Source organism: Centroberyx gerrardi, chromosome 12, assembly GCF_048128805.1.
Source record: "Centroberyx gerrardi isolate f3 chromosome 12, fCenGer3.hap1.cur.20231027, whole genome shotgun sequence".
Lineage (NCBI taxonomy): Eukaryota > Metazoa > Chordata > Actinopteri > Beryciformes > Berycidae > Centroberyx > Centroberyx gerrardi.
Genome location: NC_136008.1, coordinates 18,692,962 through 18,720,279, shown reverse-complemented (window position 1 = coordinate 18,720,279; position 27,318 = coordinate 18,692,962). Strand labels below are relative to the sequence as shown.

At 42.6% G+C, this 27,318-nt stretch overlaps 2 protein-coding genes across 3 annotated transcripts in view; one reads left to right on the top strand and one right to left on the bottom strand.

Moving 5' to 3' along the window:
* The first annotated feature begins 625 nt into the window (after nt 1–625).
* Nucleotides 626–10,095, top strand: derl1 (derlin 1). The gene is made up of 8 exons (XM_071895858.2): nt 626–934; nt 4,213–4,324; nt 4,432–4,496; nt 5,483–5,509; nt 5,915–6,010; nt 6,456–6,508; nt 6,632–6,742; nt 7,025–10,095. Exons 1-8 carry the CDS (start codon nt 782–784, stop codon nt 7,206–7,208), a joined length of 801 nt encoding a protein of 266 aa, XP_071751959.1. The 5' UTR covers nt 626–781; the 3' UTR covers nt 7,209–10,095.
* Nucleotides 10,096–10,168: 73 nt separating this feature from the next.
* zhx2a (zinc fingers and homeoboxes 2a) overlaps nt 10,169–27,318 on the bottom strand; it is a 30,349-nt gene continuing 13,199 nt past the window's right edge. For both annotated transcript variants that reach the window (XM_071895856.2, XM_071895857.2), the window contains exons 2-13: nt 23,250–23,891; nt 22,036–22,755; nt 21,327–21,539; nt 20,583–20,834; nt 19,770–19,985; nt 19,482–19,566; nt 18,637–18,822; nt 17,558–17,973; nt 16,209–16,458; nt 14,626–14,785; nt 13,352–13,471; nt 10,169–12,111 (exon numbers count right to left, since the gene is read on the bottom strand). In XM_071895856.2, coding sequence (XP_071751957.1) covers nt 13,354–13,471; nt 14,626–14,785; nt 16,209–16,458; nt 17,558–17,973; nt 18,637–18,822; nt 19,482–19,566; nt 19,770–19,985; nt 20,583–20,834; nt 21,327–21,539; nt 22,036–22,755; nt 23,250–23,348 — 2,715 coding nt within the window. In that variant the 5' untranslated portion in view covers nt 23,349–23,891 and the 3' untranslated portion in view covers nt 10,169–12,111; nt 13,352–13,353. The remainder of the gene's footprint in view (nt 12,112–13,351; nt 13,472–14,625; nt 14,786–16,208; nt 16,459–17,557; nt 17,974–18,636; nt 18,823–19,481; nt 19,567–19,769; nt 19,986–20,582; nt 20,835–21,326; nt 21,540–22,035; nt 22,756–23,249; nt 23,892–27,318) is intronic.

Sequence of the window (27,318 nt, the reverse complement as noted above, 5' to 3'; positions counted from 1 at the left end):
AAATAGAGCTGTGCATTGTGGGAGCTGTAGTTCGAGATACCTGTACCTATGATTCAGCGATAATTTAGACTAAACACTATGTTGATTCCTCACTAAAGCCACTTTTATTACAGCCGTTATATATGCAGATCGCCATAATCATGCAGTTGGTATGAATATTTTCAGTAAAGTTGCACACTGTTACACCATCATCTATTGATACGCCCCTTTCTGTTGCTGGCTGCCTCTGGCTGGTTGACTCAGTGCCTGTGCAAATTTGACAGGAAGTAAGCAAAGCAAGGCTAAAAAATGTTAAGTAAACGACATCCGGTTCTAAGATTTTCCTTCAAACTAAGAGCGTGACATAATTCAGTTCTCCCTCGGAAAGGAGATTTTGAATCTCAATGGGACGTCCTGGTAAAATAAAGGCTAATTATATAAATCGACTTTCCTAAAACAACGTTTTTCTAAAGCCGTGAAGCCAACAAATTGGTGAGATGTATAAACTGTGAAAAGGCCTTCAACATTGTTTTTGCACTTTGAAATATCATCTGTAAGTTTGTCGCATATGTAAAAACTTGCCTTTATTTTGAAAAGACTTAACCGGAAGTAACTGCGATATTCTCGGGAGTTTGATTAGATAGAGAGCTAGCTTCTTGTGATTAGCCACGTCATGTAAAGTTAGCAGTGGAGCAGTTCTGAAATTATAGCATCGGGAGGTCGCAGTTGTTTGTAAATTAGTTCATTTTTACAGGGGGACTTCTACTTCACAGCTATCACACGGCCGCGATCATATGGAAAGATGTCAGATATCGGGGACTGGTTCAAAAGCATCCCCTTCATCACCCGGTATTGGTTTGCTGGGTCGATTGCTGTTCCCTTGATTGGGAAACTGGGATTGATTAGTCCTATGTACCTTGTACTATGGCCGGAAAATTTCTTCCACAAATTTCAAGTAAGTTTTGTTTAGCTGTATTGGTTTGTGTCGGTTGGAATTGTATGTGTGGTTGTTGTGTTTTTGATAGCCTAGCTTAGCAGGTGGCTAGCAAGGCTCACGCAGGCCTTTGTCGTGTACATTAACAGCCAATCAGAAAGCGAGGAGCAAGAACCAAGGTTAGGACTTCCGGATGCTGTCAAAATGCTAAGACAAATGTGTGTTTCTAAGTTTAGTTAAGTAAGAACTAACTACAGTAGCTACACCAAAATATCAGTTTAAACGCTGTAGATGTTAACGTGACCGAAACGTTGAATGTCTAAGTATTTGGTCGGATTAAGGTTTATAGTTTTAAGTAGCTCGTGTTCCTGTTGTGCAGGCCACCAGGCGGTGACAGTATTTTGGGAACACACACACAGCTGACATACAGGGTTGGCTACTAAAACTGTACCCAGCTACTCTCTCTCTAATGCTAAATGAAACAGAGCTGCCCCTGTAATATTTCCAACCTGCCAGCCAGTAAGCTGTCGTGACAGCTACAATATGGCTGCCCTGATATCTCAGAGAAACACAGGCAGTGCTCGATTTGATATGATTTAGCACATCATGTTCTAACTGTATTTACTGGGAGTTGTTACATTTTGCAGCCTGGCACCCAAATAAGAAATTCAGTCTCACTATGTGACCCAGACTCTTGAATATGTTATTTATCTGGTTGTAATTCAGACTCATCATTCTAGAGGGTCTGTAGGAGGAGAGATAACAGTGAAATATGTTATCATTCCTATGCAACATATTATTGTGCTGATTTATAGTATTAGTAGTGAAATAAAGCCATTCTTTATTTTAGTGTCAACCTCCTGAATCTCCCTCAGAGACCCTTGAGGTGAACTCCATTTCTGAGAACCTTTGATTCAGAATATCTGTCACTGCCTACTCTCTCTCTAGTGAAAAATGAAAAGGAGCTCCTATCCTGTTTAGGTCCCAGCAGGCCTGTCAGTACAGCAGTAGGCTGTCCTGACAGCATCACTGTATCTGCCCCGCTGTCACAGACCAGCACAGGAGAGACAGAGCACACAGGGCCGCCTTTTCAAACCAGCTATGGGTGTCAGCTCAGCTCACTTTCAGTTCAGTCCATTCAGGAAGTGGCACTTTTTTCAAGATGCAAATACTGAAAAACTGTAGACATCTGGCGGTCATATCCAATCTATTTAGAAATAATTGAGCAATTGAGAACGAGTAGCTGTTTACATTTTGATTGGATTTAAAGTGAATAAGTTAATTGACCTGAAATAGCCTATGTCTCTAGCTATAACCTAAATTGCTATTATTCTCGGCCTCAGCCCGCCCAAGATTTCTTCCAAGTTTTTCCTACTAGGTTTTTCTTGGGAGTTTTTCCTTGTGTGCATTTAGGGTCTAAGGCTGGCGGTGCCGGGTAGGTTAGGCTAGATTGTTTGTCTTGCTAAAATCTCCTCTTGTCTACCTTGTGCTTTTCACTATGCTTGTCCTATATCTTTCTGTTCACCACTGATTTTGTTTAGTTAGACCGAGCTAGGCTCATTCTCTGTAAAGTCCTCTGAGACATACTTGTGATAAAGGACTATATAAATAAACAAACTTGAACTTGAACTTGACACAATATTGCAATTGCGATTTAAACTGTGATTCATATCACCACAAGTTTTTCTTGTCATAAATTGTTTTAGAAGTTTATAATTGTTTAAAGACAAGTGATTTTGTGTCAGTGTGCAGGATGTGAGTAAGATGAAAGGTTTTGATTCATGGACCAAAGATTACCTGGAGCTCTAAAACACCTTGTTCAGAAATTCATTTTGGATGCTCCTCTCTCTTCATACTGTGATTTCGTTTTTTTTTTCTTCTCGATTAATTGTTCAGCTCTACTAGGCAGAGTAAGTTATGTTCAAGTTCAACACCAGGAACATATATAATTGTAATCTGACAATTTTCCCTTTTAAATAGTGGGAATGCATTTCATAATTTAACAAGGATGATGCCGCCTCATTTCATCACCCCCCAAATCATCCCTTGAAGGTTTTATTGACTCTACCTCAGCTACCATGAATCAAAATGCTCTTTGAATTTGAATGGGGGTTAATGGAGACTGTCCCGGGATGACAACTAGACTTACAAGTGCCACTTTGTGAGTGCTCGGAGTTATCAAATGTAAAAAGCATGTGATAAGAGGCCTAGTTGTATGTGGCACCATCACATGGCTGTATGTTAAAGCGTTAAAGTCTGGCACCTCAGCTATGTTGATGCCTTCTCTGCCTGAAAATGATTTTGATCACACACCCAGAGTAGCCTGGTGATAAGTGCTACACATCAGCCTATTCTCAGCCTTTTATTCTTACTGCAGCTAAATGATTCATATGCATTTTATTCCCATATAATTCCCTCAGCTGATCCATGTGTCTGTTTATTTAGGCTTGATGAACAAATTGTTTATGTTGCTTAGGAACAACAGTATTACAGTAGTTTTGAGCTCGCACCATAACACAATAGGACACACTTCCACCGAGGCCAAGAGCTCTGAGTTGGAAAATAATTGACAATGAATGCATTACAAAAACCTTTATTGGACAGCAGATGTCCTCCTTGAGACTGTGTGTCGAGCTGCACTGTTTTGTCAAATGAGCTGATGTTTTTTGTGTAGCCCATCAGCACAAGAAATCCTTAACTTGTATTATTCCTGCACCCAGCAGGACTCTGATCTCCTTCCCTTCTTTCATCACGGCTGTTTGTCTTTGACTCCCTTGGCCATAGACCTGAGCTGATACATGCTGTGTGGAGTGCAGTTAAACATCCTTCGACTGAATTGACCTTTTGGCTTATGTGATGTATGTTCTGTTTGAGATCTGGAGGTCGGTGGCATCGACTCGTCCCACTAGGCCTTGGTCCTCAGCCTAGTCTCAGTCTGTGCCTACCTTAGTCTCTAGGCTACATAGACTACACTACACTGCCAAGCTGTATGTCTTTCTCTGTGTTGTGTTTTAGATCTGGTGTCTCCCCCTGTTGTATCTTTATATGCACAGTTTTTCTGTTTGCGTATGATTTCATATCTGGAGACCAGTGATGTCCACTCTGTGACTCCTAGTGGACTCTTATTATTTTAAACCTATAGTCCGACTATAAACTATTATATGACGCTTTGTGAAGGCATTACTCATGTTTGTGTCAGATCTGGAGGCCAGTGGCATCCACCTTGTGTTTCCCAGTAAGCCATCTATACATTACATACTGTAAGACTATGCGACAAATGTCTCTTGTGTTTGTTTCAGCTCTGGAGACCGGTGACTTCCACCCTGTATTTCCCAGTCGGCCCTGGCACTGGGTTTCTGTACCTGGTCAACCTGTATTTCCTCTATCAGTACTCCACTAGGCTAGAGACAGGTGAGACTACTGTCGGCTGTGACCTCTGTGGTTTACACTCATACACTCAAATACATTGGAGGCTTATCATACTGTTTTTTTCATGCTTGCTTCATTTTGTTTTCCAGGGGCGTTCGATGGCAGACCGGCAGACTATGTCTTCATGCTCTTCTTCAACTGGCTCTGCATTGTTGTATCCTCCTCAACCCTACATCCTTATTTTCATTGCCGGTCTACACCGCTGACCAGCGTCTTAAAATCCCAAACCCTTTAAACCTTCCGTTTAAGCCGGTGGCATGCTGTGTTATAATCTACTTAGATCATCCCTTAATCATTCAAGTTTACAACTCTGTTAGCTTCTCTTCCTCTCTACCTTTCACTCTCCTTCTCTACTGCTCTCCTCTCTTTACCCCTCTATAGCTCCTCTCTCTCTCTCTCTCTCTCTCTCTCTCTCTCTCTCTCTCTCTGCAGCAGTGTGCCATGTCAGGGTGGCACTATGCCAGTGGCCCAGTGGCATTCTACCCCTGCAGAGCAGAGCAACCTAATCTAGGTCACATACAGCACCAGCAGTGCAGACCAGCCCACATCTGAACACTCACAGTCTTTTCTGGGTTGTCACTGAGTTCAGTTCTGATCATCAACTCACCTGGATTTTCACATAAATTGGATTTCAGATAAACTTGGACATGTCTTTTATTCTTTCAAGACAGATTTGTGAAAATCCTATAGTCTTTCCACCTAAATTGGACCATGTGTTCAATATTTCTTTTTTCAGTTGTCCAGTTTTACTCTCAGTTTGCAAATTAAATTCCACACACAGGTGACTGGGCAGTTTTTGTTACCCGAGGCAAGTCGTTGAGAACATACTCGTATTTGCAGCCACAGCCTCGGGGAGCAGTCGCACGGAAGGGAGGTTACACACACCCGCACACACACTCCCACTCTTTGATCTACCAAGGTCAAATGCTTTGCTCAAGGGAACTTTGATGGTGGGGAGGAGGCAGAGGGGCAGGTGGGAGGGGAGAGGGTGAGTTCACTCCCACTCCCCCCCTCAGGTTTTCACAGCCTGTGTGGGGTTTTGAACTGGCGACCTTCCAGTCACCAGCCTCTCTAATCTTCGGGCTCCAGCTGTGATCGTATTGAGCCATGATGTTGTTGTCCTTGACTCTGTCGCTGTAGATAACTGGGCTCATGATGGACATGCAGGTGAGAATCCTCCTCTCTCTGTTTTCTCTACATTCATGCAGCAGTGGACCACCAGCAGGCCACCACAGCATCAACATTACCAACACTGCCAGAGATTATGGGAAATTGAAAAGAAATGCTCAGTTATTCCCAGTTTCCCACACAAACAAAGCATAGGGCAAAGGGTTCCAATTAACACTTTAATGATAGTTAAGTATTCAAAAAGTAATAACTTTGAGTGCAACTTGCACAAGATCAAAACTGGGTGCAAAACAGGGCTTGATGTGACCAAAACCTAAATTACCCAAAACCACCAATGCTGTAAAGATGATAGGGAAACCCCCTCTTGTCTTGTTGGTTTGTCTGGACTTGCATTGTTGTTAAGGTGTGTTATTTTTAATTGATTCATATTGTTATTGTTTCCAGTTGCTGATGATCCCGTTGATCATGTCAGTTCTGTATGTCTGGGCTCAACTCAACAGAGACATGATTGTGTCCTTCTGGTTCGGAACACGATTTAAGGTACCGGACATTTTACCTCTTAACACTCATGTTATTACTCATAGTACAACATTTCTATCTGGTATGCAACAATATTCAAGGTACCCAACATTTACCATTAGCACTGATATTAGTACACACAATACAATATATTTATCTGGTATGGAACATGATTCATGGTACTTACCATAAGTGTCATTCTCCATCAAAAATGAATAATCAAAGAGAATTTCCCTACAGGGATCAATAAAGTTAGTATTACTATTTATTAACAAGACTTAATGTGTGTGATCTAAGATGAGAACTCCTGTTTTTAGGAGTGATCCTTATCCCATATCACCATGTTATATTACTTTGTTAACTTGAATGTGAAACTTATCATCGTTATGATTCATTATTCATCATGAAGATAATCATAATATTCCTAATAATCATGATGTTATTCATTGTATGTTCTGTTTCCTAGGCGTGTTATCTACCCTGGGTCATCCTGGGCTTCAACTACATCATCGGCGGCTCGTAAGTAACTCCTCCCTCTGAAATTCAATTAGTGGAATTAAAAGTTGGATTGCATAATGTTCTCTCTGTGAGCTTCAGTGAGTCAGTCTAACAGTCAGTCTTCTCCACTGTGTTGTTGTCCAGTGTGGTGAACGAACTGATAGGGAACCTGGTGGGTCACCTCTACTTCTTCCTGATGTTCAAATACCCCATGGACCTGGGAGGACGCTCCTTCCTCTCCACGCCAGAGTTCCTGTAAGTGTGTGTGTGTGTGTGTGTATACGCACTGTATACAGTCACCTGGCTCCTATACCGAGAGCTTTGAATTGATAGGGGGAAGGGAGGGTTGCAGTGCACAACAATTTGAGGGTGAAACTGGCTTAACTTCAATAAACAGCACTTCTACATTTTCTCTAATAGCATAAGAATAGTTGCTTGGTCATCTGCTTGCAAGGTAGTGCTCTGGAGAATCCTTTTCGTTTTCAGTAATGCCGTTTAATAACGCCCCTCTCCTTTCTCCTCTCCTCTCCTCTCCAGGTATCGGTTCCTCCCCAACAGGAGGGGAGGGGTGTCGGGCTTCGGAGTCCCTCCCACCAGGAGACCAGCTCCCCAGGAGCAGGCAGGAGGAGGTGGGGGAGGGGGAGGAGGAGGAGGCGGAGGAGGAGGGGGAGGAGGAGGGCGTCACAACTGGGGCCAGGGCTTCCGTCTGGGGGATGACTGAGAGGAGAAAAGAGGAGCGGGGTTCTCCCTCCTCCCCCCTTGTTCCCACCACAAAGGGGTGTGCAATTGATGTTCCGAGTTAAAATGCTTGCTTCTTCACATTCTCCCTTGTTCTTGTTTGAGGGATATGCTCAATTGTATGGTCCCTAAGTACAGAGGAAGTATTCATGTCGCAGTGTGTTACATGTCAGGGACTGTGCAGCCTGGGGACATGCACCTGTACCGGCAGGGATGTGATCAAGAAAAAAATAACAAAAACAAAACAAAAAAAAACAGGAAAATGGAAGTATCTGTTGTAATATCTGTTGTGTGTTGAACAAAGACTGCAATCCTGAAGATAAAACATGAAACTGGCATCCAGGTGTATTCGTAAAGGAAGCAACGGGAGGGAATTTGAGGAAGCACGCATTTTAACCAAGACAGCAGCGCACACCAGGACTCAGACTCTGGCTATAGGCTCTACTCACCAAGTAGAGCCAGCTTCTACTACTACTACTACTGCGGATGTGTCCATGTAAGGCAGACAGGAGAAAACGAGAATAAACGGATTTTATATGATGATTCTCAAGCTCCCCCTTCCTCCTTTCCCTCCTTTTTGTTCTCTTCTTTTTTCCGTCCCCCCTCCTCCTCCTCCTCCCCCTCCTCCTCCTCTCCACACCCTGCCAATGGACTGTCAAGACGAGAGATGTTGCAGCTGCAGACCAAGCACGTTGTTGATTTCGTTGGTTCTTGTGTTCTTGTGCGCTCTTTCTCCTGCCTCCTTCCTCTCCTCTCTTTCTCTGTGTGATGCCATATCAGATTACATTGTAATTACCAACTTGCTGGGAGCGCGCTGTTGAAACAGCCAGCCAGCCCTCAGCAGAACATAGATGAGGCTATTTAGAGAGCATTGTTTCTAGGTCTGGATTTACCCGGGCACAAAAAGATCTGTTTCTTAATCATTTGTGCCACAGACCTGATCTTAGTCTCGTCATGATCTGATCTTAACCACAGTTAGGTGAAAATGGGATTTTTGCTGTTCATTTGTAAATATATCAGTCGTTTCTTTAAAGGATGAGGGAGTCTGGGTGTGTAATTGTCTTATTATCCCCGTTTCCTTAATACAACACCAAGGAATCTGAAAAAGCAGCGGTTCTCAACCTTCTTAATCGCCACAACGCCAGTTAGACGCAGAATACCAAGGCACTTCGGTTATTCCTGTTTGGAAATATCCTGTAAATCCCAGTATGATAATACAAGAGTGTGATTCTAATAAAATGTAAAGAGCTTTAGGCCAAGCAGTAAAGTGCACTATCTTTGAATGGCAGAAACTATGATTTCATTAGACCTTAATGGAGTTAATTTAATTTGTTTGACATCGATTTTCTTAATTTTGAACAAAACCTCAAGGTACAGGAGAGCTCACCCGATCACACACCAGCGTGTCCTGGCACACCGGTTGAGAATCACTGTGACAATACATTAAAAACCTTTTTTCTACACACACAACTCGCCTCTACTCTCCACAGTGTATCTGCAGCTCATTGGGCTTGTGATGTAAATGTCTTCTGATGACGACACTGCTGTGATTCTCAGTTTTGGTCGAATTCTTAAACTGCGTATGAAAAATGTACACATAAAAATAAGAAAGAAGCAGAATTGTCGTGTTGTGTGATCTGAAGTGATCAGAAACAAGTCAAGCTGAAGTTGTGTGATGATGATCAATAACATGCTCTAATCAGCGGTGCCGTTCATAAGGCTGCTAGGAAATCAGTGTTGGGTGTCAGAATGCAGCTCAATGACTGTTGAAAGCTACATTTACACAGGAACAGAAAAACTGTTTTTGGACTCTTGTACTGGACAAAGAAAATCTGCAGTTTTGGACTTCTGGCCTTCATTGGTGTCGGAGGCCTGAACAGGTTCTGTCTGTCAAATAACTGAAAAGAACAGCTACTGCACTCCTGGCTTAAAGCCTTAGAGACAGAAGCAAAGGGACTAATGGAGCCAGGCTTAGACAAATAGGAAAAGTAAAAAAAAATGCATGCGTTTAGGTCTAGAAGACTTTCTTCTAGCCCAAACCGCATGCATTTTCATTTGGAATAAAGCAATTCTTGCAAGTTATGGCAGTGTGCAGGACTTGTTTTCCTATTTGTCAAATAATTATTGCAGTATATTTTTTTGTTGAGTGCAATCCCATTACTTTGAAGAGGCAGTCTGCATAGTGATAATGCACTGTCTGGTCTGAGCACAAACTGATCAACTCTGTGAGGCATCTGGCTAAGTCGACAAATCAGATTCCAGGTGATTCTTCTCTGTTCAAACAGCCATAAGAAGCCAATATTTCTGCCTCAAAAGGTTAAAGGATTATTTTGTTCATGTGTAAATGCAGCCTAGGATAATGTTATATAGGAAGCCGGCTGTTGATGGGTAGGTTAGCTTGGTTTTAAGCAGTCTTATAAATGTGCTATACAGTTCTCTCAGAGTTGTATTTCACTCTGCAAACAGCAACTTAGTAAACGAAGTGTGCAATATCACATTGCATACTTTTGTTGTGTTGGACTAACACTCAACTGTGAAACTAGGTTACTCCTGGTCAAAATCAAGACCTATTAGGGTCAGTTGGCTAAGACATTTTGAAATGGAAATATTTGAGGTGCATTCGGTTTAACTGGATACTTCAAATGGCCTCAAAAGTGCTTCTTGTGTTTATTCAGCGAGGCCTGGATGTAAAGTTGTACAAAGTTCCTGGTAAGTGACCTGACAGGCTTCTCTGCACTCTGTAAGTGGTTTCTCTCCCTCGGTGGTGTCTCTTCAGGCTGGTTGTATGCTTACTCTCTGCCCTAGGCCTCTGTCTGTTTCACTTGTTTTGTACAATAGCATTTTGTACTGGAGTAAACAAGCAAACGAAACCAGTGTCCCTGTGCTTCTTCCTGCAAATCCAGGTTGACATTACATCGGTGACACATGAGCAAGAAGGGCTTTTCAGTTGGTTGTGTATTTATTGAGTTACAGCAGACTTGATGTAGAAAATGAAAAAGCAAGCAGTATTCCACACTAGCCAACCAAAAGTACAGTATCCCAGATACTTGTTTGAACATGAAACTAAAGCAGCAGCAATAGACATTCAGCCAGCATAGTCATACAACCGCTGTTCAAACCAGGGTTATCGTCAATTCAAAGTCTCAGTTTCCCTTCAAAACTCAACTTTTTACCGAGAGAAATAAGAATCATACAATTCAGTCCCACTGCACTGCAAGATTTTTCATCAAATCACTGTTTTCCCACAAATACTGGAAGGGCTTGCAATTTTGACCATAAATCACAAAAATCCCTTTGAATCTTATTAAAAAATACGTGATTTTACCAAGTTAATTTTTTTTTAAGCACATGCAATCAATGCATCGCAAATTTGTCCTTTGACAGCTGTAACCATCACTTTTACAGATTAAAACAAAATCCCACCAACTGCTTTTGCTGTGTTTCAGAAAATCAGCGGCAAAAATCATGTTTGGTCACGGTAAAAATCATAAAACCTCTGACTGATCAATTTACAATTTTGAACTGATTGTACAGAAATGAATTGACCCCAACCCTGCTTTGAATGGAAGGACCTATCTAAAGCCAGAAAGCCTAGAGAGAAGACACGGGGTGTGTTCACAGATCACAGCTGAGTAAAATGGACATTTGAAATGGTTCAAAACAAAAAAGGGAGCTTCAACCACTTTATCATGCGTTGATACATTTTCACCAAAAAGTGCTTGGCAAGTTCAGCAAAGAATATTTCAAGTTTTCAAAACAAAGAATTGATCAATCGAACTTATCACCAATATGTACTTTACCCAGTTCTGAGGCAGTAGAGTGAAAACGTTTACACTATTGCAGACAAGAAATGTCAGATAACAGAGCTGAAAAGGCAGTATGGTGTGATGGAACAGACACTCCGCTCTCTTCTCTATGTAATGCATCATTTCTATATCTGGAGAGGAAAAAAAAAATCTGCAACATTTAACGCTCTTGAACATGCTCCCGGTACTGATGCAAGAAAGCACCAGCTGATTATAAAGATAGTAAAAGTTAACATGTAGAGTGTGTTCGTTCATCTGCCCTAACGCTGTTCGTCTGCCCATGTGCCGGTCTGTCTGTCTGTCTGTCTGTCTGTCTGTCTGTGTTCGTCCTCTGGCCTCGTCTTTTCAGCAGTAAGGCTGTGGCTGGGTTCAGATCGCCTAAAACCTTTCCTTTCCCTTCCTTGTAGCCGCTCCTCTGCCACTTCTGAGCGTCTCGTTCCTTCGCCGGCAAAACTCTGCGAGGGGGCGAGTCGAGGGGAACGCTGCGAGAGGCAAGGAAAGGTCGCAGTCTCCTAACAATGTGAACTCCTCCCACTAAGATAGAGATGAGGCGGCCTACCATGAGAATATCTATTACTACCATGGGGGTATAAGTGCCATCAAAGACTACTCTTAATGAGTAGTGCGCAGTTTGATTTTCCAAAATATGACCGATTATTACTGACTAACTGATATACACTTTGATCTCAAAACAACGAAAAAAAAAACAAAAAAAAACATTCCAGGTTTTGGGGCACCAGTCAAAGACTTTTTTAAAAATGTAACAAAACCTGCCCTCTCAGCAAAACTGTACAAAGCTTTTTGTTTTTTGTTTTTTTTTGCGATACAGAAAAATATTTACAAGGGCCCTTTTTTTAAAAAAAGTGTAGTAGTAGTAGTAAGAACAATGCATCAAGTCCAGCTTTGGCACTCTTCTGTCGGTATCTGCACCACACATCAGTGCTTAGCCGTGGAACTTCAAAGTCCACGGCGCTTTGTGATGACATCACAGGCAGACAGTTATAATCATTGGTTCCAGATTTGGCCGTCTTGAGTCATCTCAAGATGGTCGGCGACTCAGCAGTCAATGATTCCCTCTATCTGAAACAGAGTGAAATAACAGAAACACAGCTTGAAATGAACTCTTTGGAGTGACCAGCCACTTTCCACTAGCCAAAACATTTTTTCCCCCTCATATGAAAGGATTACATGCATGCATTTCATCATTTTATGAATAATGATGAGGTTGACAGAGGATAACAATGCATTTATTTTGACTAACCACTTTATATTACCCAAGGTTGCTTGTCTCAACAACAAAAGACTTTGAGAAATCAGTGTTGACAAAACATTATGTTAATGCCAGTTGACCTGCTTGCCATTTCTCATGAATTCATGTTCATGTTGGTCACTGACAACTTCAGAAATCCTCATCTGCTAATGTGGCTGTGGCGCATACACAGTGGAAGCAAAAACGTATTAGCTACAAGAATTAGCTCCAAGAATGCAATTAGTAATTAAAAGATCTGATCTTAACCACAAGAGCAATCAGTAACTTGCACCGTACATGTACACCCTGTGTGTGTGTGTGTGTGTGTGTGTGTGTGTGTGTGTGTGTGTGTGTGTGTGTGTGTGTGTCTCTAGTGATCAGGTTGTCCAAATATCATCCTGCCAGCCCAGTATGTCATCTTTTTAAAAGGACCAATCAGAGTTAATTACAGGCTAATAACTTCCTGGGTAGCTGGAGGCTGCAGCTGTGGCATCTTAAAGGGACAGTTCACCATTTCCAAAAGTAAGCCAAGCCACGCTGCAAAATAGGAGTGTCTAAATTATCTTAATAACATCTACTTCGACCCTAAATCCTCAAAAGCTGGTGTACAGTATTCTGACAAAGAGCTCAGAATGTGACCAAAGTCAGATTTGGAATTGCTAGAGGCAAGCAGTGACTCTTGGCAGGTTACTGTTACACTGACTGTACAAAATAATAGGATCATCTTCCTGATATTGAGTTGCAGCCCCTTTTGCACAATCCTCATCTCTATTGTCTCAAAGCTTAAAAATCTCTCTTCTCTAACTCGTCTGCTTCTCTTTATCTCCATCTCCTCCTTTGAGACTGGTATAGATTTAATAAGGGAAATCAATGGGGGATATTGATTTTACCTGGATTCACCTCATCAGTGCGCTTCATGAAAACAGTAAATGTCCCTAATATTTTGGGCATTCAGTATATATCAGTGTCTCACGCTAGTCTCCGTTTCTATACCCTTCATTCTCTTTTTTTCCAGGTGATTTATGTAAATACCTGCTATATCTGAAGGGATATTTCCCTCCTTTAACCTACCATCAACCAGTGACCCTTCCAGGATGCTCCAAGGCCAGAACGTCAGTGTCTGACGCCAGCTTCTGTCTCTCCACTCCTCCGTCACTCTCCTCCCCCACCGCCACCGTCACCTTCACCCACCTGACAAGGACACAGATAGTTTAACACTAAAACACTTAAAAACTCCTTAAAGAATAAGGCCGGTGTTTTTTAATGCATTGCTTACCGTCAACAAATCCTATGAAAATAACAAAATCAGCAATGATGTTTTGCCAGCAAATCTCGTCCATGTAGCCGGTGCCCAATGCAGCCATGTCCCAGCAGCCATAGAACTCCATTGTATTAAAAAAACGATTAAAAACACGTCACAGAGCCATGCCGCTGCTCTGGGCAACATATTTCATCATCACGATGCACCGGGCCAGCCGACTTTTTCCTCAAACAACTTAATAAGCTGGCTGTAAACACTTTGCGATCTCAGGAAAGTAGCTCCGTAGCACCGAAAATAGTCCCCGGCGTAATGAAGAATTTGTTCCCATCTGAATTTGATTTGGTAATAACTACAACAGCTTGACTTTTCGTGGTAACAATTAGCGATTTTTAAAATTGACACTATGTCTTTGTGAGCTGTATTTCACGGTTTTTAGCTTACAATTGGAGCCAATGACTTCCAGGTTGACGGCTAAAAACGGTACGTGGGAAGTCAGAAAGTAATGGGAGATAGAGGAAACGCATTGTTGATTTTGTTATTTTCATAGGATTTGTTGACGGTAAGCAATGCATTAAAAAACACCAGCCTTATCCTTTAAGGGAACTGGAAAACAAAATCATTGAGGGGAATTTTTTTTTTGCACTTTGAGTGGCTCTATGAGAGATGCCATGTGAACCATGCATAACAATCTAGTCGACGCTCTTATGAAGCTGCTTACAATAAGTGCAAAGAGTAGAATAAATCAGCAGTAATGAATCACCATGAGTGCAACATGAAGTACAAGGATTGGTAATAGAAGATTAAAGAACATGACATAATTTTGGTTAAATTCCTCACAGAGCCATCTGGACATTTTCTTCTCATTTGCACAATTTGCTATGCCTGTTATAACAGTTTAGTCTGTTGTCTCAATAAATCATGAAATAATTTCTCAGATATTCTATTGAAAATGCAAATATTGGGACAGTGAGCTGGTCGTGTTTTTTTTTGTGCTCTTCTCATCTACAGTGTTACATGAATCTCACATTAGAAAATGAACATGAGGTGAAAGATCTCTATCCCCCCCCCCTCTCTCTCCACCCACCTCCCTTTGTCGGCGGTGTTGGGGCTGGTCTGGTCCGGTCTGGTCCGGCTCAGGTCCGTCACGCTGTGGCCCAGTCTGTCAGTGAACCACTGGACGATGTCTTGGTTGGACAGCTTGGAGCGCTCTGTCGCTGCTGGGCTCTCAGCCTCCTCCCCAGCGCCTAGGAGGGGTCAACAAAGATTTTATTTCTTCGGGGTGTGCAGAAAGACAAGGCACATAAGTGTTTGCTAAATGAAAGGGATTTTAATTTTGTTCAGTGCTTTTCTGTGTATTAAGTACCATGTAAATCTGCTATACGTGTAATGTAAGTGCTCCATTTTGACAAACAAAACTACATGCAACGGTATACACATTTGTACATAACAAATTTGTTTTGCGTGAAATACTTTCAGGACGCTTCGAGGGTGATCTGCTTGCCGTAATAAAATTATTGTATTATCTCAAGAGAAATAAGAGAGTGCATGTGTATACTCTGATAAAAGCTTGCTGAATGAAATGTTCCAGCCTTTTTTGTTTGTCCTCCAAATATTCAGTGCTCTTTACTACCTTTTCACACGTGACTGAAGTGCTGCACATGATACATGAATAGCAGAGATTCTTAACATTATCAGGCTAAGAGTGAAACTGAACAAATTTATTCTTATCTTAGACTATGGTAAATGGTAAATGGACTGCATTTATATAGCGCTTTTCTAGTCTACCGACCACTCAAAGCGCTTTACAACATGCCTACATTCACATACACATTCATACACCGATGGCGGCAAGCTACCACGCAGGGTGCTGGCACAACCATCGGGAGCAATTTGGGGTTCAGTATCTTGCCCAAGGACACTTCGACATGCGGACTGGAGGAGCTGGGGATCAAACCACCGACCTTCTGATTAGTGGACAACCCGCTCTTCCTCCTGAGCCACAGCCGCCCCTAGACTAACACAGTAAAGGATGCTAATACTCATGAAGAAGCAAACCCTTTACACATTGTGGCTCCTAACCAATAGTTGTAATGCTATAGTGTCAGTGGTGGAAAAAGTACTCAAATCCTTTACTTAAGTAAAAGTACCAATAACATAATGGAAAAATAATAAAAGTTAAAGTTCTGCATTCAAAAGTAAAAGTATAGAAGTATTAGCAGTAAAATGTACTTAAGTATCAAAAGTAGAAGTACTCGTTCTGAACAATGGTCCCCTTCAGAGTGTTACATTTTTGATGCATTAATCTGTAAGAAGTATTTTAATGATGTCGGTCTAAGTGCTCCATATACTGTTGGGGACGTTTAAAGTCTAACAAAGCAACAATACATTAGTTTATGACTTTATTGTATGTTTTGCATGTAAAACCTTATTCTGCAAAGTAACCAGTAACTACAGCCATCAGATAAATGCTGTGGAGTAAAAAGTACAAGTGCCAATACCACAAAACTGTACTTTAGTACAGCACTTGAGTAAATGTACTTTCCACCTCTGTACAGTTTTTTTTGTCAAAAAAAAGCACAAAATGTAACACAAACAGGGAAAAATTTTGTGGGGAAAAAAAAAACCTTTGGCAAAAATCATTACTACCATCTCTTCCTACAAACCTACCTTTCAGGGTCTTGGCTTCCAGGGAAGGGTTCTGGTTTTTCTCAGCGCTCTGCCCGTTCTGTTCCTGGCCCGCTTTCTGCTGCTCAGCATTCTGGTTTTGGAAACCTTCCATCCAGTCCAGTGTTTCTCCATTCTTCAGTGCCGAGCGGTGGTCTTTGAACCAGCGGACAATGTCGGTACGTCCCAGGCCCGTTTGGACCTCCAGCTGGCTGTACTCCTCAGGAGACGGCCACTGGGTCCGGCTGAACACCTGTCAAGACAAACACCAGGGACACAGGATCATTTAACCCATGTGACATCAGAAAAAGTCTAATCAAAATGCACTTACTTGATTGAACAATACATAATTCAAACAAAATGCTTTATTGGCCCTACTATGCATTACATAATTTTAAATCGCTGTCAGGTGAAAACCCTGTATCTCCAAAATGTCAACTTTTCAGGAATTAAGAAAAACAGCCTTGTTTTAGCTTGACCACAAGGCATTTTTGACTGTATCCTGTGAATTTTCTTTTGGTTTCATAAGCCCAAGAGGTCTGATCATTTTCTCAGCCCTCTGAGGATCATGTAATCCTTCAACTGAAGTGAAAACATGAAAATCACCAAAATTGGAGATACATGTTTTTCACAGGACAACAGCGCTATGAAAGACAAAAAATATCTCCAACAATGTGCCTGTTTTTCCATGATGGGATTCCATTTTTCAAGGACATTTGCCAGAATTGACAGTTTAGAGATAGGCTTATATCTGTTCAACAATATGATAAGATATGAAGTGTAGGATATTCTTTTTTTTTTTTTATTTGCCTCATTATCCTATTATTACTTTATTTATTCTTACCTAGTTGTGATGACACATCTTATTACTGGAAACAAAATGTGATTGCCACAGTTCGGCTCACAGCGGCTGTAGAGTGTAGGTTGACTGTCACTCTTATAATTCATTTGACAATTACGTTTAGAAAAAAATCCTACAGCGTTTACTTTTATGTACCGTTTCATCTCTTTCGTTTGTCAAATCTGACCTTCAATCTTACCTCACTTCTTCCGACATTAAAGTCTCACCTCATCTCATCTGAAAGCATCACCACACTGCATCTCAAAGTGCCATCTCGTCTTGTGATATTAAACTACAATCTCGTATGATTTAAATACCATCTCAACTCCTCTCTCTAAAGTAACACCTCATTAATCTCATCTGAAGGTACCATATCGTCCCATCTGAAATTAAAGCAGCATTTCATCTGCATCTCATTACAGCTTACATTCAAGGTCTACCTTGTGGCGTATTCAAACACCACATCATCTAATCAGCTGTGATGCCGAGGTCCTTCCTCGTCTCTTCTTACCTCTCTGAGCAGGGTGAGGGAGCGGCTGCTGATGGGGGCGGGGCTTGTGGAGGCTGAGAGGACGGGGGGATGGGGGGAAGAGGACGAGGAGGAGGTGAGGAGGGGAGGAGAAACCGAGGAGGAGAGGATTGGCGGATGAGGGGAGGAGGCTGCGAGCACAGGAGGGGAGGAGGAGGAAGAGGAAGAGGAGGAGGAGGAGAGGACAGGCGGGTGAGGGGAGGAGCGGAGGGGTTTTCCGTCCGGTTCGTGGTGAGAAGCCCCGTTCAGCAGCGCTCCCGGTCGGTCCGCTCTCTCCTCTGCGCTCTTAGGAGCCATGGTGAGCAAGGCCTTCTCCATGTTGTCCCTCAGCGCCCTGCGCTCCGAAAACCAGCAGTCCACCTCAGTCTTGGAGAGCCTGGTCTCCTGGGCCAGCTGGTCTACAGTGGAACAGATGAGTTGTATTATCTATAAGTGGAAGGTTTTCTGGCAGCCTGGGAATCAAACAAGGGACTCTCTCTCCATGGGACTTTAAATGGGTTCATTAAAACAATATCTGCTATTCTTGTCATGCAGGCACCCACCAGAGACAGGTTTGTAGCCCGTTTTGAGACAAAAAAGGGGTTCATGTCTTGTCCAGTGCTTTGGACTGGGATAAATTTCTTAAAATAATTAATCTAGGTTACAAAGTGAGGAAATTGGACTTTTCACGAGATGCTGAGAGATGGATGTTAAGACCAACTGTGTGCGACCAAGTGTTAATTTAGCCAGCTGTGATTCCCACCCAATTAGTCCTGTTCAAGCCACAAAGTTTTCGATAATTAGTTTGACAATTTGGTCAAAACGTTTCCTTATCTTGAACAGCAGATTTCTCTGGGAAGCCTTCGTTAGCTCAAGACCTGCAGGAGACCTGTCTTGGCGTTTCAGTGGGCGAAGGCAAATACAATGTGCTGACAACATGGATCTGAATTTAGCACGTCGCCTTTGCCACATATCGTTTCCCCCTCTCCCATCATTCCTGTCACTCTTCTTTTTAGACCATCTGACAAAGCAGAAGGCCAAAAGAATGATCTTACAAAAAAAAAAAAACTGCCAGTCTTTACCTAGCTCTGCCTCAGTTGGAGAGCTGCTTCTCTGGAAACTCTCCTCCAGCGCCTTCAGCTGCTCTGACGACTTGCCCTTCACCCTCTCCAGCAGAGGAAACTGGCTGGGGACCGCTTTCTTCACCGGACCGTCTTTAGATGCGGGCGTCACCTCTGCTTTCACGAGCACTGGTGGTGGAGGAACACCTTAGGGAGAGAAACGGAGAGAGAGAGATACTATAAAGGCCATGATATACCGCTAACATTTCAAGGCAATGCAGGTGAGTGATATTCCCAGAAATTACACCCAGCAGTATTGTTTTCATGATACTGTTGTTCCTTATAGTCCACCTCCTTACTCACATTGATTTTGTCCCAAATCCCATTTCACTCCCATGCTGAAGGCCCTATTGGCCCTCTATGTTGCCCATGTATCATTGTCTTATTGATCCCCGTGGAGAAATTGGGTTAGCACACAGTAGTGGACGTATTATAATGGAAAGGACAAACACATCCAAACAATAAAAAATAATCAGAGCCTTTTAAAAAGGCATTTAGCATGTTTGTGTGCACCAGGGTTGGGGTTCATTCACTTTCAATTCAACCAAATGAAAACACAAACTGCAATTCTTTTAATAAATAATGTAATGTACTGTGGAGGAGAAAATGCCTTTTTGAACATTTTATTTTATGAGTATACTATGCTTTGTGTTTTAATTGCTTTTGCAAGAAGACATAATTTTAAACACACCGCTGAGAACTGAAATACTAATCCATGAAGTCGTAAAGCCATAAAGAAAGACGTATGATTAATCACAGCCAGAGCATTTCATCATTCATCATAGGGCTCGGATCGCACCAAGTACCTTTGAGGTTGAGGAGTCTCTGTTCGCTGAACCACTTCTTTATCTCTCCTCTGGACAGCCCGGTGGTCTCTATCAGCCGGTAGATCTGCCATATGACAAGAGACAATGTGATGTGAAACAGTAAGCAAGGGTGTTGATCAGGTCAACACAAAGAATACGGAAATAAAGAAAAAACATTACAAATCAATGGCAGTGGTGTGTAAAAAAAGCCTGAACCACTGAAATCATAATACTTCTTGAACTGATGTGGCACAAAAATTACAATTTCATTCCTTCACGTATTCTTACCTCATCCTCCTCAGGGAACGGACAGTGTGTGTAGCTGGTCCTCAGTACAGAGAGCTGCTCAGCTGTTTTATTGGGGTCTACAGTGAAACTCAGCAGTTTGGGCGATGCCAGCTTGGACACGGCCAGGGGCGTCTGGATGGTTTGAATGATGGAGGGTCGTTTACTGTCTGTGGTGATCACAGGAGATGCCAGGGGTCGTTTGAGAGACTGCGCCACCTGTGGTAGTCGGAGTGGAAAATTTTAATACTTCGGGGAATCGAATTGGGGAATTTGAGTTGCTGGGAATAATCATAACATAGTCAAAACTGAGTGTGTGCACATACACATAACGTAGAGCACACAAATGAAAGTTTATTTGATGATAAGTACTGTGTTGAGTATAGTCAATGGACATACTGGCCTAAATGTTGTTTAGCAGTACCATAATTCTTGGAAGCACTGAGTCCCAGACCTGGGTGTGCTCTTTATCTTCTATCACAAGTTATGTGTCTAGCAAGATAAATTTAAGCACACCTCTTTAACCAATTACCTCTCACACCAAGTACTTAAAGTAGATAAAACCATATTCATGTATATTTCTTTTTTTTCCCCCATATTCGGGTGACAATTTACTGAGTGAACATTTGTTGAAGGGGGAAAGTGGTATTCAGTCACTTTCCCAGATGGACCAGGATTCGAACCAACAACCTACTGGTCACAATTCTGCTTCTCTACCCTTGATGCTACCACTGCCCACAGTCAGCTGTATGCCTAAATGTAAATGTCCCTGTACCCATGTCTGGATTTCTTACATTTGAGTCTGGGTGTTTGTACCTGGTTAGCCACGGTGAGAGCCAGCGGAGCGCACGTGACTGTCGAACCGTTCGCTACGGGAGTGAGCACCAAGCTGGTCTGTCCCAGGAGCTGACAGGGGAGAGACTGGAGGAGAGAGGCGGCCGGCTGCAGGGCTTTTGAGGCCAAGGCAGAGCTGGACTGCTGGGCGTTGAGCTGAGGAGCTACAACGGTGAAGGTTTGAGGGACAGATGAGATTGTGCCATTGAACATTTTCTTCCTGGCTTCTTCCACCTGTTAGGGGCGGGAAGGACTTGTTATACTTGTATAAATTTGTTAAGAAACTTATGCAAATGCAAATATGCAGGGATTTGATTAGGATAATACAAAAAGAAAAAAATAAATCCCCAACAATTATCTGGGTAGGTAAGCAAGATTATCAGGTGGCACAATTATGGATAAAGTTAGAATTATTTTGTGAGATGTGATTATGACTATTAATCACAGTGATTTGAGAAACAAAATTATTTTACTGCATTTTTTGTTTCTTATATCAACATCTTGATTACTTTCAACTACAGTGGACATTCTAAGTGAGACAATCAAAATATCAGGTGTTAGACATAAACCTTTTTTATTACTATTATAAATTTTTTTTCCTATTTAGCCAACCAGCTGGTGCCTTGTTCAAGCCTCTGTGTGATAAAACAAACCTAGAAAAATAAACTAAAGCACACAGAATTCAATACAAAGTGCCACACATATTGTTATTATTCTAATTCGTACCTCCTCAGGTGACCAGCTAATGCCCTGTTTGAGCCTCTGAGTGGTGAACCAGACTTTGATTTGCTCCTCGGGGTGTTTTGAGGCTGCGGTGAGCCAAGAGAGCTCAGCCTGTGTTGGGTAGGGGAACTTGTTGAAGGACGAGATGAGTGTCAGGTTGCCGTCCAGCGAAGGGTTGTATTTGGTTGTGTTGAGGGGCACTGCGATCTTCGGCACCTGGAATAATGCAGTCAACAATGGCAAGTGAACAGTCAATAAGGGGTACTTGAGGTGCCTAATGTCATGCCATTTTCCCTCATTAATATGCAAATGTATGCTGCAAGGTGCTCCAAAATCAAATTAGATCACCTACTCTGAAACCTGTGTTGTAAGTGTGAAGTTTCTATCATGCATTGTTCTTGAGTTACTGTGTTCACAGGAATGTGTCTACACAGACAGACAGATGGTGACATATTTTCCTATATACCATGTACAATGGTGGCAGGACATTAAAAAAACAAGTAGTAAGTTGATAAAAATCATGAACTTTCCCACTTTAAACCAGTTAACTTTCAAAACGACCAGCCAGCGTGAGGAAATGCTGCTCCAGGCAACGGGTGTAGTTGGAGGCCGCTGGACAGAACTTGACTTTACAAGAATAATCTTGGAATTCTGTCATTTCCGTTCTGGCACCTAAATAAAGAATCTGTGTCCTTCCAGCACTGCCCCCTACCTGGGTGTAGTTTGGAGGCCGCTGTAGGGAAGGCATGATGTGGGAAAGGCTGTCTGCTTTGAGGAGCGTCGACTCTGGGATGATGACCGTCCCGTTAACATTGAGCGCCGTGATTGGTTTCTTGGCCAGATCGGGGGTCAGTTTACCCAACTGAGAGTCTGTCCGTTTATTATCCGATATGATCATTTTTGGTTTGCCAATCTTGACTGTGGTGGATTTGCTGAGAGGTAGAGTCCCTAGCTCCTCCCCTCTGCCAGAAGTGGCACTGGACGTGTTGTAAATAACCGCGTTGTTACTGAACCCCTCGATCGTCTGCTCTAAGATTGTCTGATTGTTCAGTTTGATGCGTTTGAATTTAAAGTTGCTCTCCCCGGGGTGACACCTCTCGTTGTGTTCTGTCAGGGTATCAAACTTCTTTGTGTTGAAGTTGCAGACGGCACACAGGTACAGAGGGTTGAGGATGACGTTCGGGTGGTTGGCGTCTACGTGTTCTTTGAAGGTGTTGAGGTTCTGGGTGGAGAAGGGGCAGTATTTGCACTCGTAGCCCCCCTGCTGTCTACGCTGAGGCTTGGACAGGTCTGGTGGCTCTGCCGCTGGTTTGTCTGGAGCTGCTGGAGGGTCCAGGGCCTTGACCATCGGTTCCAAGTCCACACATGGCTGCGCCTCCCTGGAGAGATCTGTCTCCATGGGTCCCTCCTCTGCATGGTTCTCCACTGTTTTCTGCGGTAAGGAGAGGGAGGGTTTCAGATGAAAAAGTCATGGTGACTAGAAATTGTGTTGTATTTGAACACATGATCCACACATCCATCTATTATTTGTGTCTGTACCATCTCATGGGTTCAATTCATTAATTTTGGGATGAGGAGAGGAATAGATCAAAATCAGTGCATATTAGTATACATGCATTCACATACCTCAATTCAGTCAATACTATTTCATGAAATTTAAGTTCAATTGATAAATTTGTCAAGATGAATGGAAATTATGAATTTAGCTGCAGCATAATACATAAAAAATTATATGTAATATAATAGTATATAGCCATTCATGAATTCAATCCAAGGCTTTCAATTTTACCTATCATATATAATTCGGGCTTGTATTTAGAAAATATCAAAACAATGAAAATAAGCCACAAATATATATTAGAGTTTCATGCCAACCAAGCAGGACACTGCCATCTTATTCATTTAACTTAATCCAATCCAACGCACCTCCATGTCCTGTGATTCCTCTGCCTCATCATCCAGCTCCACCAGGGTCTGTTCTGGTCGGATCATGCAGGGGGTGGAGGCTTTCCGTCGGCTAGACATGGTTGCCAGACCCTGGGTCTATCCTGAAGGACTGCTGCCTCGACTAGGTGCTTCTGCTCGGCCAGGGAACGTCCGTGAGGGAGGCTATGGCTGAGGGGCGACCGTTTGGCCGAGGCTAATGAGCTGACAGACGCTGGGGAGAGAGGCGTTTGTGCCAAGGCCTGCAGCTAGAGGGAGGTGCCCAGGATGGGGGACTATCGCCAGGCAGATGTGGCTGGGTAGACAGAGTCTAAGGTGCTAAAGACTAGCCAGGAAGACTGGCTTGTACTAGGCTAGAAATACTTAAAAGACAGGCCTGGGACTGGGGTAGGAGGACCTGTCCTCAGAGAGGTTCCAAGGACAGGGAATGAGGAGCCAAGGAGTCTGGGGCACAGATACTTCAGAGAGAAGCCTTCCCTTGGGACAGGATTACTGGGTAGAGAGAGGAGGGCAGTGGAAGGTGAAGGTCTGGCAGAGATGGGACTGTTGTAGTGTTGGCTGGCTGGCTGACAGTGTCAGCTCCAGAGGGGGCTGACCTCTTGGAACTGCATGACAGGACACTACCTGCATGGGAAAGAGGGGGGAGGGGAGCCAGAGTAAAAGGACAAATTAAAGCAAAATAATACAAATAATCTGTATTTACATTAAAAGTACAAAATATTTATCATATTTTATACTATACTATATATGTAGATCTTTCTAATGACGGGCTGCACCTAGTTTTTGCTTATAAATTCTGCTAACGCTTCTTTAAACTGTCTCCTCCCTTTCCTCTTCATCTCCCCTTCATGACTGAATTGGATTTAAAAAGTGAAACCAATCAGTGACCGTAGCTTTCACATTTCAGCACAAAACATTAGTGGCACCTGCTCTTTACTTGAAATAGACTGACCAGGTGAATCCAGGTGAAAGCTAGGATCCCTAATAGATTTCACCTGTTAAATCCACTACAATCAGTGTAGATGAAAGGGAGGAGACAGGATAAAGAAGGATTTTTAAGGCACGAGACAATTGTAGCGTGGATTGTGTATGTAAGGGAGGATGGGCAATAATAAAATATGCAAGTGCCTTTGCAAGGGGGATGATAGTAGGTGCCAGACCATAACCCAGAAAAGAACGCACAGCTTGTTGCACCTTGACATGAATGGGGAACGGCAACCGACAACCTTCGACTTCAGCAAAAAACAAGAAACAGCGGTTGCAGTGGGCTAAGGAACAAAAACATTGGACACTGGAAGATTGGAAAACCATTGGCTGGTCTGATGAATCCCAGCTCCTGCTGTTTCACACTGATGGGAGGACTAGGGTATGGAGAAAACCACGAGTCCATGCATCCATCATGTCGCGTTTCAACACTGCAGGCTGGTGGTGGGGTGACGGGGTGGGGTGTGTTTTCATGGCACACACTGGGCCCCTTGATAAAAGTGGAGCAATGTCTGAATGCCACAGGATGACTGAACATCACTGCCAATCAGGTGCATCCCTTCACAGCAGCAGTGTATCCATCTGTGAATGGATTGTTTCAGCAGGATAATGTCCTGTGCCACAGGGCGAAGACTGTCCAGGACCGGTTCCACCAACAGCACAATGAACTCAGCTTAACGCAGTGGGCTGCCCAGCCACCAGATCTCAATCCAATTGAACATCTTTGGGATGAAATGGAATGAGCTATTCGGAGTAGATATCCACTTCCAGCCAACCTAACACATCTGTGGGAAGTACTGTAGTCAGCATGGGCCAGCATCCCTGTGGAACGCTTTCAACACCTTGTTGAGTCCGTGCCCCAACAAATTGAGGCTGTTCTGAGGGCAAAGGGCGGTGCAAGGCAATATCAGGAAGGTGCCCCTAGTGTTTTCTACACTCTGTGTATTTCACACCATTTCAAAACAATCAGAAAACTGGGAAATACAACAGAGACAGAGAGAAGGGAAGAGACATTGTGTGTAGGAGAGGGAATATTAAAATACTTGATCATTAGTGTTCAAATGGCTCTTGTATAAATTGTTAGTTTTTGTTATGTTTTTTCGTCAAGTGCCCACTAACTTTTTTTCAGCATGTGTCAATGTGTGTGCTACAAAAATACTTACACATACCCTATACTTTCACTTTCATCACTGACACTAAAAGTCTGTGTGCATTTACCTGAAAAAAAATATTGGACCATTTATAGCAGCTCAACATAAACTGGCTATAAAGGTTTAATAAATAAATAAAATTAAAATAAATAGGCAAACTAGCAGCTGCACAATCAATGGAACATAAACCCACCTACCTACGTCTTACTTAGTTTGAACAGATAACGACATTCTGTTAAACCATTTGGACTTTCCCCCATTCAAGTACACACCTGACGCATACTGTATGATTACAGTTTCACTTAGCTGAGACCAACACAGTTCCGGTGGCAGCTGGATTCTGCAGCTTGGCCTCCTAAGTGAGACAGACTTGGCTCTTCTGAGCATTGTGTTTTATAACCCTCCATTCTTTATAATGAGATGATATGATTAGCTACTCTCATTTCTACTCCGACTACAGCTGGTTGACTAAATAAGCCTCGCTGTGTATTGGAAGTCTAGTCTAGCATTCCCACAAACCACACGTATTTACAACATAGCTTATATTAGACACCTGTGACACACTGACAAGGGCGTTAGCATTCACACTGACCTAAAAGGCTGGAAAAGTCATGTGCATTGATACAATAAAATGATCGTTAAATAGCATTGAGCATCGAAGTCAAGAACGCTGATTGGTTGGGAAAATTACATAATACCACTGTCAGTCAACCTAGCTTCATGCCTCAGCTTCAATGTTTTTTATCAGTTACGTTAGAAAAAAAACAGGCCTATTTATTAGATAGTCTATAGTGAGGAGAGACAGCAAAGAAGTGCGGAATGACATGCGACAAAGGACCCAGGACAGATTAGAAGCCGGGATTTTGCGGTTACATGGTATGCATCTTAGCCCACTGAGCCGCAGGACGCCCAAACAGGCCTCTTTTGACGTATTTTAACCACAACTTGTGACAACTCATACCAGCATAGTTCGATAACAAAATGAGAGACTGGTACGCAAAATGCATACAGGTTTTCAGGTCTGCTGCCTTTAGGGATATCGACGACTCATAGATCACTGTGCTACAGATTGTGTTGGCAACAAGGAACCAAGGAAAAAAGTACTTTTTCTTTTTTAGCATTTTCTGATAAGAAGAAATATCATTAATATTTCATTGCACAAAATTGCTGTTGCCTTTGGTCAATAACTTAAAAGCCAGGAGGAGCTCTGTTTGGGTTCAATGAAATGACACCTACATCACTAAAAAGGAGCTACATTCAGAAAGCTGAGGGAGAGAGCATAGAGGAAAAACCCAACTTTCCCAGGGTAATAATCTAATGAGGGGAGAGAGAGGCTAATTTAACAAAGACTGAAAAAGTCTATTGATATTCTGGTGGCCTCATGCAGAAGCTTCATACCCATATTCACACGAGTAAAAAATTAAATGAGTCTATGCAGCAGCAGTGCTCTTCTATCAAGACATAATGAGGCTCTATAAAACCAATAGGCTGCTCCAAGTCAGCAAGGGGGACAGAGGGGAACTCTTTTTCCTGCACTTTTAAATTAAAATCTCCCTTGTAAGACGCTATATAAATATAATGTGATGTTTATGAGTAAATATTGAAAGAAGATAATAGGTTTAACCTCACCAAACAAAGAAGCTCTAATATGCTATCTGGCAGTACGCTCAGACAAATATTTTTGTGCCAAGCACTGTACAGTCAGAAATGCAATAAAATAGGCTGCCGACTACAATACTCGACACTGCAATAGGGTGGGGCAACAGTTCAGCAGCAGCAGCTCAGCAAGCAAGTGAAAAGTGAGACTTTAGGGCGTTCTGTCCGCTCGACAGGCTTGGACTACACTTTGTAATAAAGCAGAAACGTCACAAAAAGCCATTTAAAAAGTTGGACCTCTACCACAGCTACATATGTAT

Coding starts and splice junctions, on each gene's coding strand:
- derl1 (XM_071895858.2), top strand. CDS start 782: ATGTCAGATATCGGGGACTGGTTCAAAAGCATCCCCTTCATCACCCGG. Junction 5,510..5,914: donor GGCTCATGATGGACATGCAG/GTGAGAATCCTC, acceptor TATTGTTTCCAG/TTGCTGATGATCCCGTTGAT. Junction 6,011..6,455: donor GGTTCGGAACACGATTTAAG/GTACCGGACATT, acceptor TCTGTTTCCTAG/GCGTGTTATCTACCCTGGGT.